The sequence below is a fragment of the Erigeron canadensis genome, chromosome 3 (assembly GCF_010389155.1).
Source record: "Erigeron canadensis isolate Cc75 chromosome 3, C_canadensis_v1, whole genome shotgun sequence".
NCBI classification, from domain to species: domain Eukaryota; kingdom Viridiplantae; phylum Streptophyta; class Magnoliopsida; order Asterales; family Asteraceae; genus Erigeron; species Erigeron canadensis.
The window spans coordinates 3325714-3342834 of NC_057763.1; the positions used below are offsets into that span (position 1 = coordinate 3325714).

A 17121-nucleotide genomic window follows, 5' to 3' on the forward strand; every position below is an offset into this window, starting at 1 on the left:
AAAATTCATACTGTAATAAACAAAGGCTTGTTCCCAGTATAAGAAACCATACCTAAGTATCTTGTATACACTAGATTGTCGAAATAAGTTTTTGTTTTCGGTGTGGCAAAAGACAGTAGAAAGTTGAGTCCTGCTTAAAAGTTTGAGTTGTTTGACAATGCTAGTACTAAAGAGGCCATGTTTGCACTTTTTGAAGCTTAAAGTATAAGATGAGAATTATGAGAAATGAACTTTCTTAATCCAAGTTCATATTAGTTATTCAGTTGTGCTGCAGAGTGCAAATGAACTAAAACTCATCTATTCTGTGTTGCAGTATTGTTACATCTTATGATCTGGTTATCAACTTTTTCTTCATAGTACAGAAAATGAACCAAGCAATTAGTGTGTTTAACCTTACAGTCAGAACATGCCGATTCTATAATACTTAGTGAAATACTTCTCTGTAAATTGTAAAACAAGATCGTTGTAGCATTAGGTTTTTGTAGAGGACCGACCCTCTTAAACTGTAAGTTGCATTCGACATATTTCCTTTGTTTAGAAGGTCAAAATCATGCCAGGCAGATTTCATATGATTTATATACATCATACAATAATAGCAGGATTGGGACAGACGGACAGTTACAAATTTTAAGATGTAATATCAAGTGTTAGTGGCAACATCAGAGGCCCAGGACCTTCTGTACCTAGTACCTGGGATACCAGGCCGGGTTGGCTCATCAAGTGCACTAGACTTTTTCGATAACATCATTACAACGTGGTCCATGGTGGGTCGTAACTGGGGATCAGATTGAGTGCACAACAATCCAATTTTCACACAAGCCATCACCTGATCAGGATCAACCAAAGACACCAATCTGGCCTCTATAATCTCAACAGCTTTCCCTTTCTTGTACATCTTATAAGCCCAATCCAATAGATTTTTGCAATCAGAAACCATAGTAAAATTAGAGTTCTTCTGACCACTAATGATCTCCAAAAGCAAGACACCAAAACTATAAACATCCGTCTTTAAAGTTAAACTACCGTGCATTGCATACTCTGGTGCCATATATCCGTTGGTGTCAGCCACACGTGTGTTAAAACGCGTCAGATCTTCAGGATAAAGTGTAGCCATACCAAAATCAGCAATCTTGGGTACCCATTTTTCGTCTAGTAATATATTGCTTGCCTTCAGATCTCTATGAATGAAGCATTCGTGTGAGCCTTCATGCAAATAACGCAATCCACGAGCAATACCACATATTATATCATATCTTCTCTTCCAATCAAATGAATCTTGGTTTGTAGATCCAAATATAAACTTGTCTAAACTCTCATTAACAACATACTCATATACTAAAAGCTTCTCAGGGTGCACACAATACCCTAATAAGTTCACAACATTGCGGTGCTGGACGCGGGTCAACAACCGGGCCTCTTTTGTTAATTCCTTAACCATCTGAAATAAGTTATGTGACAACCTCTTGACAACAATCTCTCTCCCATCTTCCAACCTTCCCTGTGTATATTTAGAAATTCATTTCAATAGGGTTATTTTTGCATTATAACTTTCGTTACCAATGAAGCATGCATCATAATATCATATCACATAGATTTGATAAAAGTAAACAAGTCGAACACTTGAACACTTCATCAACAAACTGGACTTATACTTACCATAGAACACTATAAACTTGCAAGAACTAGCAGTTGTGGACTAAGAGGGCCGCTAGTTTTTACGTGCTTATGGCTTTAAAAATATGTTTGAAATAAGCAGCTTTCATCTGACTTAAAAATAAGTGAAATTTTCCCTTAAATAAGCTAAACAACCTAATAGCCAAATAGTTTACCAAAGGGTTGCATTAAGTAAGGTGACCATCAACCAAAAAGATTGTAGCTAGGTTCTACTCGTACTATTTAAGCCCATAACTCCATGATGGACATACTGTAAACATTTATAACTATGAATATGTATGGATTACTTTGCCTAGTAAACTAAATAAAGCCAACATTGTGCTTTGGCTTTCAGAAAAACAGTGGCGTAACCAAAAATCGAGGACTAGGGAACCGAAGAAAAAACTTATGCTCTATTGGTTAGTCAATTAACTTTGGGCTAAACTAATACATATAAATAATACTCGTATTAGAAATATAAAGTTTTATAACCATTGTGGTGGGCCGTGACCACCTTTCGCCTCCATATGGCTCCGCCACTGCAGAAAACGCGATAGGCTAGACGCGCTCAAAATACGCACTCCCAAACATTCTCCCAAACTATGAAATCAATCATAAAATGCAAAAAGACATTTAAATGGAGTATCAACAGGTGTGAAAAGATTTAAAAGATGGAACCTTAAAAACAGGGCCAAATTCCCCATGGCCTAGTTTATTTTGATGATGGAAGTTTTTTGTGGCTGAAACTAAAGTTTGGAAAGCGAAGTCCTTGTGTTCTTCTGCAGCAAGCTTTTCCAAGTCTTCTTCTTGTCCTTCTGATAATGATTTCAGTAAACATGAGAACAAAGCATCATATAACAAAATCTTTTACAAAAAAGAAATCTTGGACTTAAAGGTTTTACCTTTTCGCGAATTGAGTTTAAAGGGTTTGATGATATTTTGGAAAAAATGATTGGACTTATTCATGCTGCAAACTGCTAAGGAATAAAACTTTTCTTAAGAAATCGTAACTTGATTTACTTAAGTAGAAATCTCAAAGGTCAAGCAAACATGTGTTGACCAAAACATGACTAACTATTCTTTACATCTTTTGACTTTTCAAGTAAACATCATTTTTATGGAAGCTGGAAGTTTCTTCTCTTTTTTAAGAGCTGCACTCCAACTGTTTGATGTTTTGTGCTGATGTCCAATTGTTCCTCGTCATGTTGTGCTTGGTAGGATTTTGCCATTTTGTTATTGGGTTGTCATGTGTACGCCAAGATTTTCGTTCTCAGAGCATTCACAATCCACAATGGCTCTAATCTATCAATAGCTTTTTTTAATTTCCATCTCATTTTTTCTTTTTCTTTTTCTTTATCATATAAAAGAGATATAAATATGTATTTTTTAAGAAAAATAAAAAGTGATCATAGAAATACCATTTTGGGCTCATTAGATTCGTATTGGCAAGACATTTTCAAAAATACTTTTATTTTTGAAAAATAATTAAATTAAGTATGTTTAATTAACAAAATGAATCAAATCAATAACTTTGACAAGGATAGAAAATATAAATATATAAAGTTAAGGTTGTTAGTGTTGTACATTACATTCTCGTAAAATTGTAAAACACACTTAGTTTGTACAGATCATATTGTCCTCTTAATCAAAAGTCAATATTAGCAACTAATACTTTCAAAATTGAAAAATGTTACCATGATATTGAATAATGAGGCTGGCCTTGTAGTTCTGTCGGTACTCGGTATCAGATACAACTAACATATAGTATTTTTGAACCAGGACCTAGGGTGTGTTTAGTCGGGGAAGACACCCCTTGTTTTTCATTTTTGTTTCCAAAAAGACATGAAAAACAAAAAATGCGTTCAAAAATAGTTTTTTAAAAATGTTTTCCATGAAAACAAAAAACACTGTTTTCCACTTTTCATTTTCCATTTTCTAAATTTTGTAAACCTCGAATTGTTTTCCATTTTCTAGTTTTGAACGCGATTTCAAAATTTTCATGTGTTTTTTAGAGATGGGAAACTCCTTTCCATAGTCACATGGAACTTGGTACGATACGGTACACAGAACGAAAACGGGTACGCGATTCGTAGGTCTCCAAAATCCGGTACGAAGGGGTAGGTTCATTCGGAACGCAAACTCGGTACATGATACGATGTACCATTCTAGGGACGTAAATTTACAAAACATATAAACAAATAACATATACAATAAAATTTGCTCGATCCTCCAAGTTACGAAAAGCCATTGTTAAAATAAAAGAATTTTGTATAACTAATGGATTTTGTGAATGAATTATATTTTATGTCGTCTTCTTATTACGTGAATATATAGATACCGAATATAAAAGAGTCCAGACTTTAAAAAAGGCCCAATATAAGCCCCCTCTCTTGTTCCTAAATATCTTTTTCCTAATATAAAAAATAGGTCACACATTTACAGCCGCTATATCTCTTTCTCCTTTTTGACTTCTCCCCCCATCTGAAAACGATTTCTGATTTCTGTTTACTGGTACATCGATTTCTATTAAACGGTACGGCCAACCGAAGCTTTTAGAACACGAATTTCAAGCTGAATACATCAAATCAGGTACGCTAAATCTCACGTTCTGGATCGCGTTTTCCCATCGTTCGGTACTACTTTGTACCGCGTTTTGGTACAGAGTGTACCGTACGAAAAACGCAGGCTCGCCCTAAATTCTTCTATCAAGTTGGCAAGGGAAAACGGCCATGATGAATAACAATACTTTTGGAATCCAGATTTTCAATACATTTTAATTTAACTCTGTTCTATTTTGGAAAAACCGAACTTAGTACAGGACTAGAATGATATAATTGAAAATTTGGATTCTCAACAACATTGTTGTTCATTATAAATAATTCCCACCGCCAATTTGATGGTTCCGTTCTTAGTTTGGTTTTTGTTTCCTGTTATCTGTGTGTTCTCATGGGCAAGGTTATTTCAGCTAGCTTCCTGTTATCTGGGTGCCCATGGCATTTTGAATACAGTAAAATAAGCCATTTGTTTATGAGCCTCATTGATATCAGCACATGTATTTTGATATTTTTATCAAGCTTTTGTAGATGGAATTATATGTAAATTATATACGTATGATTGATCATATGGGCCAAATCTGCATCCTGTTTCTCACTCATTTTATCTTTTACAGGATTTTAGGACCAGGATTATACACTAGTAAAGATGTGGTTACGTTGTAAAAATCCCCTTCATCATTTGGAGGCTTTTAAAATATGCGTAAAATCACCATGGATCCTTCAAACTTCTGGATTTTCAGATACCGCTTTCAAGAAACCAAAGCTTGCACCCCTACAGGTCTCCTCTCTATCCCCATTCCTAGTGACCGATATCTATTGCTTTTCAACTGCATCAAAATAATTTTTTTCGCGTCTAACATTACTTGTCCACATAATATTATAATTGTTGTTGAAGGAGCGTAGAATGATAGACCGCCGCAGATTGTGTGCTAAAGGAGGAGATGGCGGCAATGGCTGCATTAGCTTCCACCGTAGTCGTCATGAGCGTCGTGGTAAAGCTGATGGTGAGCAATTATGCCTTTAATTATTTTACTAGGTGATTAATGTCAGACACAGTCTCTTTGTTAATTTGGTAAGGTTCCTTACACCTTTTTAAATCTGTGTTTAGGTGGAAATGGTGGGAGGGGAGGCGATGTGATTCTAGAATGTTCCCCAACGGTTTGGGATTTGAGCAGCTTGCAACATCATATTGTTTGTTATCTGTCCCTTGTTTCATCTAATCTAACTTTTTGCATTTTCTTTCAACATCCTGTCCTCCCTTTTCAGTAAAAGAAAACAAGCACTCGCATATATCCTCATTACTAATAAGTAATGACTAATGAGCTTTGGTATTTTATAGAATGCAAAGAGAGGGGGGCATGGAACTTCAAAAAATAAGATAGGAAGCCGAGGAGATGATCAGGTGATATTCAGTTGCATTATTTTTCCTTGGCATTTCTTAGAGGTGGCAACTGGTAATGAAGTAGCATGTTTTGACCCGAATGTGTCGACATGCCGCCACACCTATTTTGCCATCTCTGACATTGCTCCACCAAAATAAATTTCATCCCCAACTTCTTTTTTTTAGGTGGTTCTAGTACCTGTTGGGACTGTACTACATCTAATAGAGGGTGACACACCTTCCATGGTCGGAAAGGGACCCTCTGCACCATTGAACCCTTGGGAAATTCCTAGTACCCTCAAGGGTGATGAACATGAAAGTGCCTACAATGATTCTGCTTCTAGCAAGAACCAGGAGACCTTTAATAAGGAAATGAAAATACCTAAACTTTCTTCACAAACTTGTAGCAAGTCAACCGTTGATTCGGAAAACTTTGACTTTTGGGATGAAAACAAGATAAACTCATGGGAAGCTCGAGTATCAGGTAATCATGCGTCTGAATCAGAGCATGAAGATGAAATGGAACAAACTGACGGGGAGGAAGAAGAAGAAGAAGAGCATATTGAATATAATGTTGCTGAGTTGACGGAACCAGGACAACGTGTAATTGTAGCTCATGGAGGCGAAGGTGGTTTGGGAAATGTCTCCCACTCAAAAACTTACAAAAAACTAATTCAGAAAAAACGTAGTGGAGTAGAAATACGAGATAGCACTGAGGTGCAAGAAGATGAAGATGACAAGAATTCATCACTCACTATCGGTTCTTCTGGTTCAGAAGCAGTTCTTATATTGGAACTCAAGAGCATTGCTGATGTTGGTCTTGTAGGGATGCCAAATGCCGGTAAAAGTACCCTTTTAGGTGCTTTATCTAAAGCACAACCTAGAATAGGTCATTACGCATTCACAACTCTAAGGCCTAATTTAGGAAATCTAACTTATGATGATTTATCAGTCACAGTAGCTGATATTCCTGGACTTATAAAGGGTGCTCACGAAAACCGTGGACTCGGGCATGCTTTTCTTCGTCATATAGAAAGGACTAGAGTTCTTGCTTATGTTCTAGATTTGGCTGCAGCATTAGATGGTAGAAAAGGGGTCCCACCATGGGAACAACTTAAAGACTTGATTTTAGAGCTGGAGTTTTATGACGAGGGTTTGTCGAGTCGACCAGCATTAGTAGTGGCAAATAAGATTGATGAAGCAGGGGCTGATGAAGTATACAATGAACTAAGGAAAAGGGTTCGTGGTGTAAACATATTCCCAGTTTGTGCTGTTTTGGCCGAAGGTGTGCCAGAGCTAAAGGATGGTCTTAGGATGCTTGTGAGTGGCGAAGACTCGAATAGACTAACATTGGATGACATTGATGTTGATTAGGATGAATTCTTGTTTAGTACTAAACATCTTAGTTGCAGCTGGTGTTTGATATGCTATTGCCAAAACAGATGATGCAGTTTTGTGATAAAGATCCTGCTGGGAGCAGTTTTAGTTATATTTTTCGTTAGTTTATGTTGCAGACAATTAGTTTTTAGATACAATGTAAAACATATTCTCCGGAATAGTAGTTTTTTCAACAATCTCAAGATGAGAAAATGATGTTTCCAAATACAAATGTTTCTATAGTATGCGTGAGAGATGTGTTCCATGTAAAAGTTCAGACGATAGCTCAGGCACACAATGGGTCTGGGAAGACAACATGTTTTGTTCTTGGTATGTTGAGTCGTGTTGATCTGAAGCTTGGTGCTCCTCAGGCACTTTGTATATGCCCAACCAGAGAATTGGCAAAATAGGTAATTCAATATACAAGTTTTTTGTGTTTTAATCGGCTAGTGTTAATTGTTTTTCTGAGGTGTGGCTGGATTCTGATAGCACTTTATTCATGTATTTAGGTTATTCATGTCATCATTTTGTTATAATGACAATACAAGATAAAGTTATGATATGATATGTTCTAAAAAATCACACCCATATACATAGTAGGAGATATAGTTAACTACAAAATATGTGTAATTGTGTCTTTTGGTACTCATATCATCTAGCTATGCCAAAGATCTGGAAAGTTGAGCGGTAATTATGATTTTTCCTTTGTGCCTGATAACATGGCGTAGCTTTAAAATTTGAAAGGAGTTTATTTATGGCGTGTTACGTAATGTTGAACAAATTAGACACGAATTGATAATAAGACTGCTGAAAACAGAAATGATACATAGGGAAGATTGAATTTATGATCATAATGGTTGTTTGGATGTGTGTTTAAGTTTGTTAGTATGATCGGTTAAATGTTTGCAAAAATTTCCAAGTTTAGGATCAATGTTATTCGTATATAAATCTTAAATGTGTTATGGTAAGAAAACTGGTTATTGACATACAGATCTAGTTTTGGACCGAATAGGATTGTGAAGTTGCGAATACAAATATAGGGCTGATATACACTATTTTAAACATATCATTCTATGAGTTATGGGAGGTGTTGCAGTCATGCGTCTTTGTGGTTGCACATTTTTATCTTTAACCAACGTTATGATTCTGCAGAATATGGAAGTGCTACTAAAGATGGGAAAATTTACTGGTGTAACAACAGAGTTGGCTTTTACGGATAAAGCGAATTATGTTTCAGTTGCCAAGAGAGCGCCTGTAACTGCGCAAGTAGTTATTGGCACCCCTGGTACCATAAGTAAATGGATTGCAGCTAAGAAACTAGGCACAAGTTGTATGAATATTCTTGTGTTTGATGAGGCAGATCATATGCTTGCTGAGGTGATATTGAAATTCTGACATGTTATATTCTTTTTATCCATTATTATTAATATTGGAATTGTTATGGTTGGTGAATTCTCATGTTCATATTGTTATAGAGCGGTTTTAAAGATGAATCTGTGAGGATAATGAAGGAAATAGTCAAGTGGAGCCCCGACTGCCAGGTCTGTTGTCTCTATTATTATTCTGTTTATTTACGTGTGATTGTAAAGATGTAATGTACGTAAATCCAGGTAGGTTGTTAACTATCAAAAGGGGTTGAGCTGAAATGAGACAACTACTAGATGATTAACATATGTGGTTTTATGCTCGGGTTGTCGAGTGTTGTTTTATCTTGAACAAACAAATTATGTAATATTACATTAAATTTTTTTATCTCATGCACAGGTGCTACTGTTTTCTGCAACTTTCAACGACAATGTGAAGGCTTTTGTGTCAAAAATTGTGAATGACCTATTTGTAAAAGAGTATAACCAGTTGTACGTAAAGAAAGAAGAACTGTCTTTGGATTCTGTTAAGCAATATAAAGTGAAGGTACCTGACGAGCTTACAAAGATTATGGTGATTAGAGACAAAATAATATACTTTGGAGAAAAGGTAGGGAAGACAATAATATTTGTTCGCACAAGAAGAAGTGCTGTTATTTGCATGATGCACTAGTTAAGGATGGGAATCAGGTAACTACTATTCAAGGCGCTCTTACACAAGAAGATAGAGATAAAATAGTTGAGGAATTCAAAGATGGGTATACTAATGTTCTCATATCAACTGATCTTCTTGCTAGAGGGTTTGACCAATCTGAGGTTCGCATTCCTTACTTTACCTTCTCATAATGTGTATTCGTGCTTTACCATGCAGAGGTAGCAAAATGGGTGGGTCCTGAGGGATGGGTAATGTTCAAACGGGAAATTTTGTGGTACTCTTTTGGGTGACTACTTACTTATTTCCATTTGCCTAATTCCTTTTTAAGCTCATTCTTTTTTTGTATATTGTTAAAAGGTTCACGGGTTAAGAATTAAAAATAAATTTATCTCAGATCTTCCAATATGTAATTATGGCTTTCCTTTCGTCAGGTAAACTTGGTGGTTAACTATGATCTTCCCATAAGACATGAAAGTCCTTCAGATTCCGATTACGAGGTATACTTGCATCGGATTGGTAGAGCAGGACGGTTTGGCCGGAAGGGTAAGTCTCTTTTACTATATCGGTATACTCCTCATATTCTCATTGTCATTGCTTCCTAGAGTACAAGGCCCTTGTTGTATTAATATATTTTTTATTCTATAATGCAAGCTTTTGACATCGTATCTATCTGCTAAACATCTCTTTTATTATATTTGAGTTTTTTTATGGAAAGTTTTTTGGAAAGGACCTAAAAGTGGGCGTGTGCTGTCATGATTAATGGCCATAATCTGAAACACGCTCGAACGCTTCTAAATGACCATGTCCCTGGTCAAGAACTGCGTGTCCTTTCAGTCAGGTAGGTGTATAATGGGGATCACTGAAGTAAATCAAACGTCACCCTCTACAACAATAACGAACTGATGATTCATTTAGAGGTGACGATTCTAACCAAATTACCCGAAAAAGGGTCACTTTGGGTGACATTATAGCCAATGGGTCAAATGTGTATAACTTGCATAAAATGGAACAAGTGGAAAGCAGTCTAAAGGAAGTGTATTAAAATGCTTAAAAGTGTCTAAATTGATTGTTTCCATAAACAAGATTATTACATATTTGATAGTGTAATTAATCTTGTTTAATGCATGAATAACTTATCAACACTAAATAAACAGACTAGTAGGTCAACCTGACCGGCCCATTCTGACCTGTTTCAAATAATACTCATTTGACCCAGACCCGGTTTTCAAGCGTTACATGACTTGGTCGACCTACCTAATTTGCCACTTCTACACTTTGCCTTCACATGGATCTGGGAAATCATGAAGAAGGATGTTAACATGGTTGTAGACTTACAGTTTGGGGATTTAAAAACTGAACTTCACAGTGCATTTCGTTTTCTACCATTGTGCTCAAACTCATTCTTTATTTTTATTTTTTTTTCTGGTTTCTGCAATGCTGTTCCTCTTTTTTTTTTTTTTCAAGCAATCTGGTCTGTTCTTGCAAATTTTGTGTATGCATATGGCAATTTCTGTTGATGTGGATAGCTTTTCAAGTTTCTTGTGCTTAGTGTAGCGTTCAAATTAGAATAATATCTGAACAGTTTCAGAGGGGATATAGTTGAAGCACATCTAAATTCTCTGAATTCTGTATTTATATGTGTATAATGATGATGAATTTGTTAATGATACTTGCTAACATATTATCATGTAACAGGAGCTGTATTCAACCTGCTGTGCGGTGATACAGATAACATGATTATGAAAAAAATAGAGCGCCATTTCAATCATTATGTTGCTGAGGTATAAAAAATGAGACAACTGTATTTTGTTAGTATTTTTTTGCTTTAAGATTGCAATTACATGCTCCCCTAAAAGCCAGAAAGGTTAAATGGGTCAACTGTGTAAAAAGCAGCCCCATGTGTAACCAAATGTTTACAACGTCCTAAATCATTTTATATAAGGAACCATATAATATGTCTATCATAATGATTAACTTTCCTTGTCATTGAAAAAACATTACTTGTATTTGTTTATGAAAAGGGACATTATTATTATTAGAGTTGTCACAACCTGACCTTTGCCCGATTGTAACCCGCACAAAAATTAACCATTTCGACATACTTTTCAAGCAGTCCGTCTTTCTACTCTATAATTTTTCCTGATCAGCTGGACAGTTATCAGTGATCAGATGGAAGAGTATCAAAAACAAATTTCATTTTGAGAAAAAGTTAATTTTTTACAAAGTTGTAAACTTGTTTATGTGGTGTGTATCTATAGGTACCTTCTTGGGAAAGTGAAGAAGACTTTGAGGATGCTTTGAAGAGAGCTGGATTAAGATAGATTTAATATCCAGTCCTTGTTTTAAACTCGTTATCGCATAATTTTGTAGACGGCATGCACTGATAGTTTGTGGAGGTACCCTGCAAATCTGCAATGCGTTACGCTCAGCAGATGCATTATGTTCAGCAGTTTTGAAATAGATTTTGCATTAGTTGGTTCGGTATCTAATTATCAATTCGTATAGATAGTGCCTTTAAGTTTCAACTTCCCTATTCATCCTCATCAGCCATTTCTTATAGCGAAAGTATGATATATAACTCATTATTAGGTAGGTGTATTCCGTAATTGAATTGTAGGCTTACATTTTACCTCGTAGATTTCAACGTTTTTCGTGTTATATATATAGGCTCATATTCCACTTCCACAAGTCCACAACCTGTCGCATCCCTTGCTCCATTTTGGTATGCCTCACAACCAAAGCCATCTCTCGATCTCTCTCTCTCTCTTTTTGCTTTACAACTATCTATTGAGATTATGAATCTGTTATCAACCCACTGAGACAACCAAAATATGAAGAAAAAAATGTACAGCATTTTATAATAAAAATATTTAAAAAGAAGATGCCCTTTTTCAATAAAATTGATATTTTCCTTCCCACTAAAATATCAATCATCAACCCAGTGGGAAAAATGCAAGCTTCGAGTCTTCCACTTGTGCATAGTAAATTAGTAATAAAGATACTTTTAGTAGTTAAAAACTTAAAATACACTAAAAAGAGAGTAGGCATCTTGGAAACGGTTCCTAATAGTCCTAAATGATATCTAAGATAATACTATAAAATAAATGATAATCTTCATATAATTATGTCGATACTTTAAGCAACACGCACCAAACTAAATATCTTAGAACATCTCCGGTGGTATAAATTGAAAACCCAGTTTGCCACCGCTAAAAAGAGCCTGTCTGTATAATCGGGGCCTGCTTGACAATATTTAAAATGTGAAGAACAGGTTGTGAATTATAATTTCGTATGTCGTCGACTGTGAAAATAGTCCTTGCCATCCAATATCGTCTGAAAAATTGCTTGTTGGTTTAACTGTTACCTTCATCAAAGTAGTAATTTTAGTTTATACTTGCTAAAACCCAGTTAATCACTTTTAAAGACAAACTAAATTCATCATACTAACTCACTTTAATGGAAAGAGATCATATGCATTAATTTACCATCATCATGATTCATACATGACAATTTTTTCTTAATTCACAAATTCATTAATCTTTAACATAATCACATCAAAGCTTCCATTCAAATACTCCATAGTCCACTCACATCATAAAACAACACTCGTCAACCCGAGCATAAAAACCACATATGTTAATCATCTAGTAGTTGTCTCATTTCAGCTTAACCCCTTTTGATAGTTAACAACCTACCTGGATTTACGTACATTACATAAAAACATTACGTGTGTTGAGACCGTCACGCTCATCATCACACACACAACATCACCGAAAAACCCTCAAACCCTGTCATTTTGGCACCACGGTATTCTTCTCTTCACATTACATCGACCTTTTCTTCCTTATATTGTTCGGCTTCTCGTGCCATTACCACCATCACTTAACTTCTTCACATTTGACTGTCATACCGCCTACAATGTGTATCCCTCGGGCACCACACAAACAAATGCCGGTTCATTGAAGATGTCCCGGAGAACTCGAGGGCAATTATGGGAATTCATATACCATTGTGATCTAGTCAGCAAATTGAAACCTGCACTGTGGGTTCAGATGTCCATGTGAAAGATGTGACCAGTGATATGATATTTTGTCTTCCCCGTTGAAACTTATCCTCAGTCCTTCGCATTGGCCCATCCTCGAACATTATTACATGGTGATTCTTTTTATTTTAGATCATTTCATAACAAAAAGGGAGCGTCCATGAAAAATTATTGCATAGTGGCAAATGCTAGAAGAAAATTAATAATAAATGTTAATGAGTGACGAATATCAAAAAGTTGTTTTTGTTGACATGACTTCCTAATATTCTTCTTTTATGATTAATGGCAACAGTGTAATCGGTTCTTTCTATTGGTTTGTCCATTGTACATTTTGGCACATCGGTTCCATTACACCCTAATTTTGGCATATATCAGCAAGGGGCATCGGTAAGGTAATCAGCCTAATGGAGTCGTTGCATATGAACGCTGAGAGCAATTGAAGTGAACGGCGAAAGCATTTGATTGGATGTGGTTGTCCGTACTTTTTGGTAAGAATTGGTTCCACCACCCCCTTAAATTTGATAGTTTTTGGCAAAGTTTGATTTAATTTTTGGGAGCCCACGTGTAACCATTTGATTGGATGTTGTTTGTGGCAAAATTTGGCACATCGCATTACACCATTACCCCTTAGAGGATTGTCATCGGTATCGTGGGTGTTCATTATTTCATTGCTTCAAACTGATATCATAGGCAGAGCCTCGTTCCTTTGTGAAATTGGTTTCTTTGACACTTAACTGATGATGCTAAGACCGAGGGGTGCGGGTCACCTCTTTTTATATTTGTGTTACTTGTGTGATATTTTTGTTATTTGTATCTATAAAAAGTAAATAAAAGTCAAAGATGAGAAGTGACGAGAATTGACAAGTGATTGTTGGTAGTGATGCGTCAGTTTAATATTAGTTAAAAAGTGATAGAAAAAAAACTTAAATACCCAAAAATCACTTTGAATATACCAAAATACCCATTTATTTTTTAGTTTTCATTAAATAGCCATAAAATCGCAAATCTTAATGGAGAATCGCAAGTCGGAATAGAGATTCGTAAACAGTCAAAAATCGCAAATGAGATTTGCGATTTTGATGCTAGGTATTTTTCTTATCTTTTATGTATAATATAGCAAAAATATGTGTAAGAAGTACAGAAAATCAGAAAATCCAGCAAAAATCTTACCCAAAACCTTATCTTAAAAAGTCAACTTCGCAAATCGTAAATCTGATTTGTGATTTTGGTCTAAATCGCAAATTTGATTGCGACTTTGGGACTATATCGCAGATCTGCGCTTTTATAGGTATTTTATGAAAACTCAAAAAAAGTTGGGTATTTTTGTATATTTAAAATGATATTTGGGTATTCATAAGGTGGAGCTAATGTGATAAACCTGATGTATATGGACATACGTCACCATTCAGAGTGGTCTAATTGAAACATACAAAGGTATGTAATTTACGATCAAATGTGCTAGTTGTCGTGAATTTCACGGCAATGAAGAAATAGCTTCGAGACACAAACTCGAATAATTAAATGGTTCAAAATGATGTTGCGTTGCTACTAGTCATCTGGATGTTGTGAATTTCACGACGATTAGCTTTGAAACACAGTAACGTTAATGAAGTTAATGGCTAAGTTGATGTTGAGATACCATAGAAAGATGTCAAACTAAAAGAAGATGTCTTATCAATTATGAATGGGACCATAATGTAACGTACTAAGTACTAACCGGTGTCGATTTATTATGGTCTTGAGGTATTCATGTGCATATTTTTTGATACATTTAAAAAAAAAAAAAAAATTATAAATCTTAATATCCCGGAATGTAAGCAATTTTACAACTTTTCTTATTGTATGTAAGTATCAAAAATTTTGTACATTGTATCAAGTAGGGATGTGCAAATGACCCGACCCGTGAAAAACTAGCCCGACCCGCGACCCGCGAATGCATGAAAATTGGAACCGTGACCCGGCCCGTGAAGGTACAGGTAGGGTTTGGGCGGGTCGCGGGCGGTTCACGGGTTTTCTTCACTTTTTTTTCGATTTTTGCCTTCACTCGGCCCGGCCCGGCCCGACCCGCGTGACCCATGACCCGCGAATGCAACAAAAGCGTGACCCGTGACCCGGCCCGTTGGGGCTTCGGGCGGGTCGGTTCGGGCCGGTTCCGGGTCGGTTTCGGGTCAGGTGCGGGTCAACGGTTTATTTGTTCATCCCTAGTATCAAGGACGGATCTACAATGGGGGCAGCTACCCCCACTCCAATTTTGGTACAATGTAATTTTTTAAAATTTAAATGGTATGTGTAATTTTTTTTTTCTCAAAATAAGAAAAAATGAATAGGAAATACATACAAATATTATGTTCGTTGTCATAAGCTTATTCTTTAAAAGTCATTGGTCATCGAAGCATTTCCATTGATAGAATAAAAATCTGTTTTAATTTTTAATAATCATAGTAGTTACGTAGAAAAGATATATATACAAGCTAATTACTTTATTAAAATTATATTTTTCGGGTTTCCAATATTATGATTGTATAAGTTTTCATTTAATAAGACTTGCCCGACAAGTGTGGTGTTTATTTATTAAAAATAACTAGTACCTTTTGAATATGAGCGTTACACCTGATGTGGGGAACAAAATTATTTTGAGGGTCCATTTTTTAAACCCTGAGCTAGGGTCCAATTTTTTTACATTATCGGATACGGCTTTTATAAGTATGACAGACAACATTAAAAATTGCCCCATCACAAAAAAAAAATTCGGCTTCGTCTCTGCATTGTATGTAAGTATCTCGCTAAATTGAACAATTAATGTAAAAATTTTAGGTTGACCAATCAAAAACTTCTACGTTGGCAACTCATATGGTTGCCATGTATACATTTTTACATTAAACGTTCCATTTAGTGAAATACTTGCATACAATGTCAAAAACTTTGATGCATACACACAATAGGAAAAGTTGCAAAGTTACTCACACTCCGAGATACTTAACCTATTAATAACGATCAATAAAAATGTCCAGCTTCAAAGACGATATGTTAAAAACATTTTTTAGTTTATGCTCTATATTGAATATTGATCAACCTATACTTGAGAATGGGTCATATTCGCAAGGTTACCTGCCCAAATGTCAACTCTAAAATTGCAACCAAGATGGATAAAACTCGATCGGGTCTCCACTCGAAAATCATAATCCCCACTTCCTAAGGGCTCTCAAAAAGAGTTTTTTTTTTTGGTAGTTAGACGGTATTCAGAATTAATAAACACTTGACTATATGTTGATGGAACGCTATAAGTACTTTAAACTATAAGGTGTAAATAATGAGCTGTTATATGTGATTAAAAGAAAACCGTAGGTGATTTAGAAAAATCTATTCAATTGTGAATTTTGCATAATACATGCATTATTGAAAGTTTGAAACCATTAGGCCGGAGGGAGTACTAGTTGGGTAAGGGGTCGGGTATCCCGACCACAATCGGGAACATCGCTGCCACCCTTCGGGTACGAATCGGGTGTCAAATTGGCTTGTGAAACCGAGTGTTGGGTATGAGAATTGGAACGTTGGGAAGGCGGTCCCTACCCCACTGCACCTATTTGTTTTTTTTTTAACCCTTCTCATTTTTATATCTACATATATATAAAAAGTATGCATGTATGTATAGTTTGGTTTTGTAGGTGACTTTTTTGAGAAGACAACATATTTTAAATATTAGCAAGTTTAGTCCCTGTAGTTTCAGATTTGGTAAATATGTATATGTAATATAATTTTGAGTAAATTACATTTTTCGTCCCTGAAGTTGGCACGTTTTTCACTTTTCGTCCCTTAAGTGAAAAAATTACAATTTTGACCTTAAATTTGGCAGATTTTTTCAATCATCGTCCCTCGCCAAACGTCGTTAAGTTTTAACCGTTAAGTCGGACACGTGCAAAACACGTGAGGGACTGAAACTGCAAAAAATGACAAGTTCAGGGACAAAAACTAAAATTTACTTTTCTGTTGTCATCATCTTCATCTCCTCCGGCTTACTTTCGTCGGAAAATTCGCCGGAAAACTTAAAAAGCCGATATCTCACTCGTTTATTCGAATTAGACCACGAAACCACC

The 17121-nt window shown here is 35.8% G+C and overlaps 2 protein-coding genes and 1 pseudogene across 2 annotated transcripts; 2 read left to right on the forward strand and 1 right to left on the reverse strand.

The window, feature by feature from the left end:
- Positions 1-529: 529 nt before the first annotated feature.
- Positions 530-2694, reverse strand: LOC122593081 (cysteine-rich receptor-like protein kinase 10). The gene is made up of 3 exons (XM_043765426.1): positions 2556-2694; positions 2332-2468; positions 530-1498 (listed from the first exon to the last, which is right to left on the reverse strand). Exons 1-3 carry the CDS (start codon positions 2617-2619, stop codon positions 641-643), a joined length of 1059 nt encoding a protein of 352 aa, XP_043621361.1. The 5' UTR covers positions 2620-2694; the 3' UTR covers positions 530-640.
- Positions 2695-4110: 1416 nt separating this feature from the next.
- LOC122591208 (probable GTP-binding protein OBGM, mitochondrial) lies at positions 4111-11510 on the forward strand. The gene is made up of 12 exons (XM_043763433.1): positions 4111-4242; positions 4823-4986; positions 5104-5212; positions 5317-5399; positions 5548-5610; positions 5776-7376; positions 8119-8343; positions 8442-8507; positions 8731-9146; positions 9417-9528; positions 10681-10766; positions 11244-11510. Exons 2-6 carry the CDS (start codon positions 4855-4857, stop codon positions 6961-6963), a joined length of 1575 nt encoding a protein of 524 aa, XP_043619368.1. The 5' UTR covers positions 4111-4242; positions 4823-4854; the 3' UTR covers positions 6964-7376; positions 8119-8343; positions 8442-8507; positions 8731-9146; positions 9417-9528; positions 10681-10766; positions 11244-11510.
- On the forward strand, positions 7179-11510 carry LOC122591209 (annotated as a pseudogene).
- Positions 11511-17121: the final 5611 nt, after the last annotated feature.

What these genes read in the sequence shown, in the direction of transcription:
- LOC122593081 (XM_043765426.1), bottom strand. Translation starts at nt 2,619, where the DNA reads ATGAATAAGTCCAATCATTTTTTCCAAAATATCATCAAACCCTTTAAA. An exon ending in TAAACTCAATTCGCGAAAAG is followed by an intron (nt 2,469 to 2,555) that starts GTAAAACCTTTA and finishes AATCATTATCAG; the next exon opens with AAGGACAAGAAGAAGACTTG. An exon ending in AATTTGGCCCTGTTTTTAAG is followed by an intron (nt 1,499 to 2,331) that starts GTTCCATCTTTT and finishes AAATATACACAG; the next exon opens with GGAAGGTTGGAAGATGGGAG.
- LOC122591208 (XM_043763433.1), top strand. Translation starts at nt 4,855, where the DNA reads ATGTGGTTACGTTGTAAAAATCCCCTTCATCATTTGGAGGCTTTTAAA. An exon ending in CAAAGCTTGCACCCCTACAG is followed by an intron (nt 4,987 to 5,103) that starts GTCTCCTCTCTA and finishes TTGTTGTTGAAG; the next exon opens with GAGCGTAGAATGATAGACCG. An exon ending in GAAGCCGAGGAGATGATCAG is followed by an intron (nt 5,611 to 5,775) that starts GTGATATTCAGT and finishes TCTTTTTTTTAG; the next exon opens with GTGGTTCTAGTACCTGTTGG.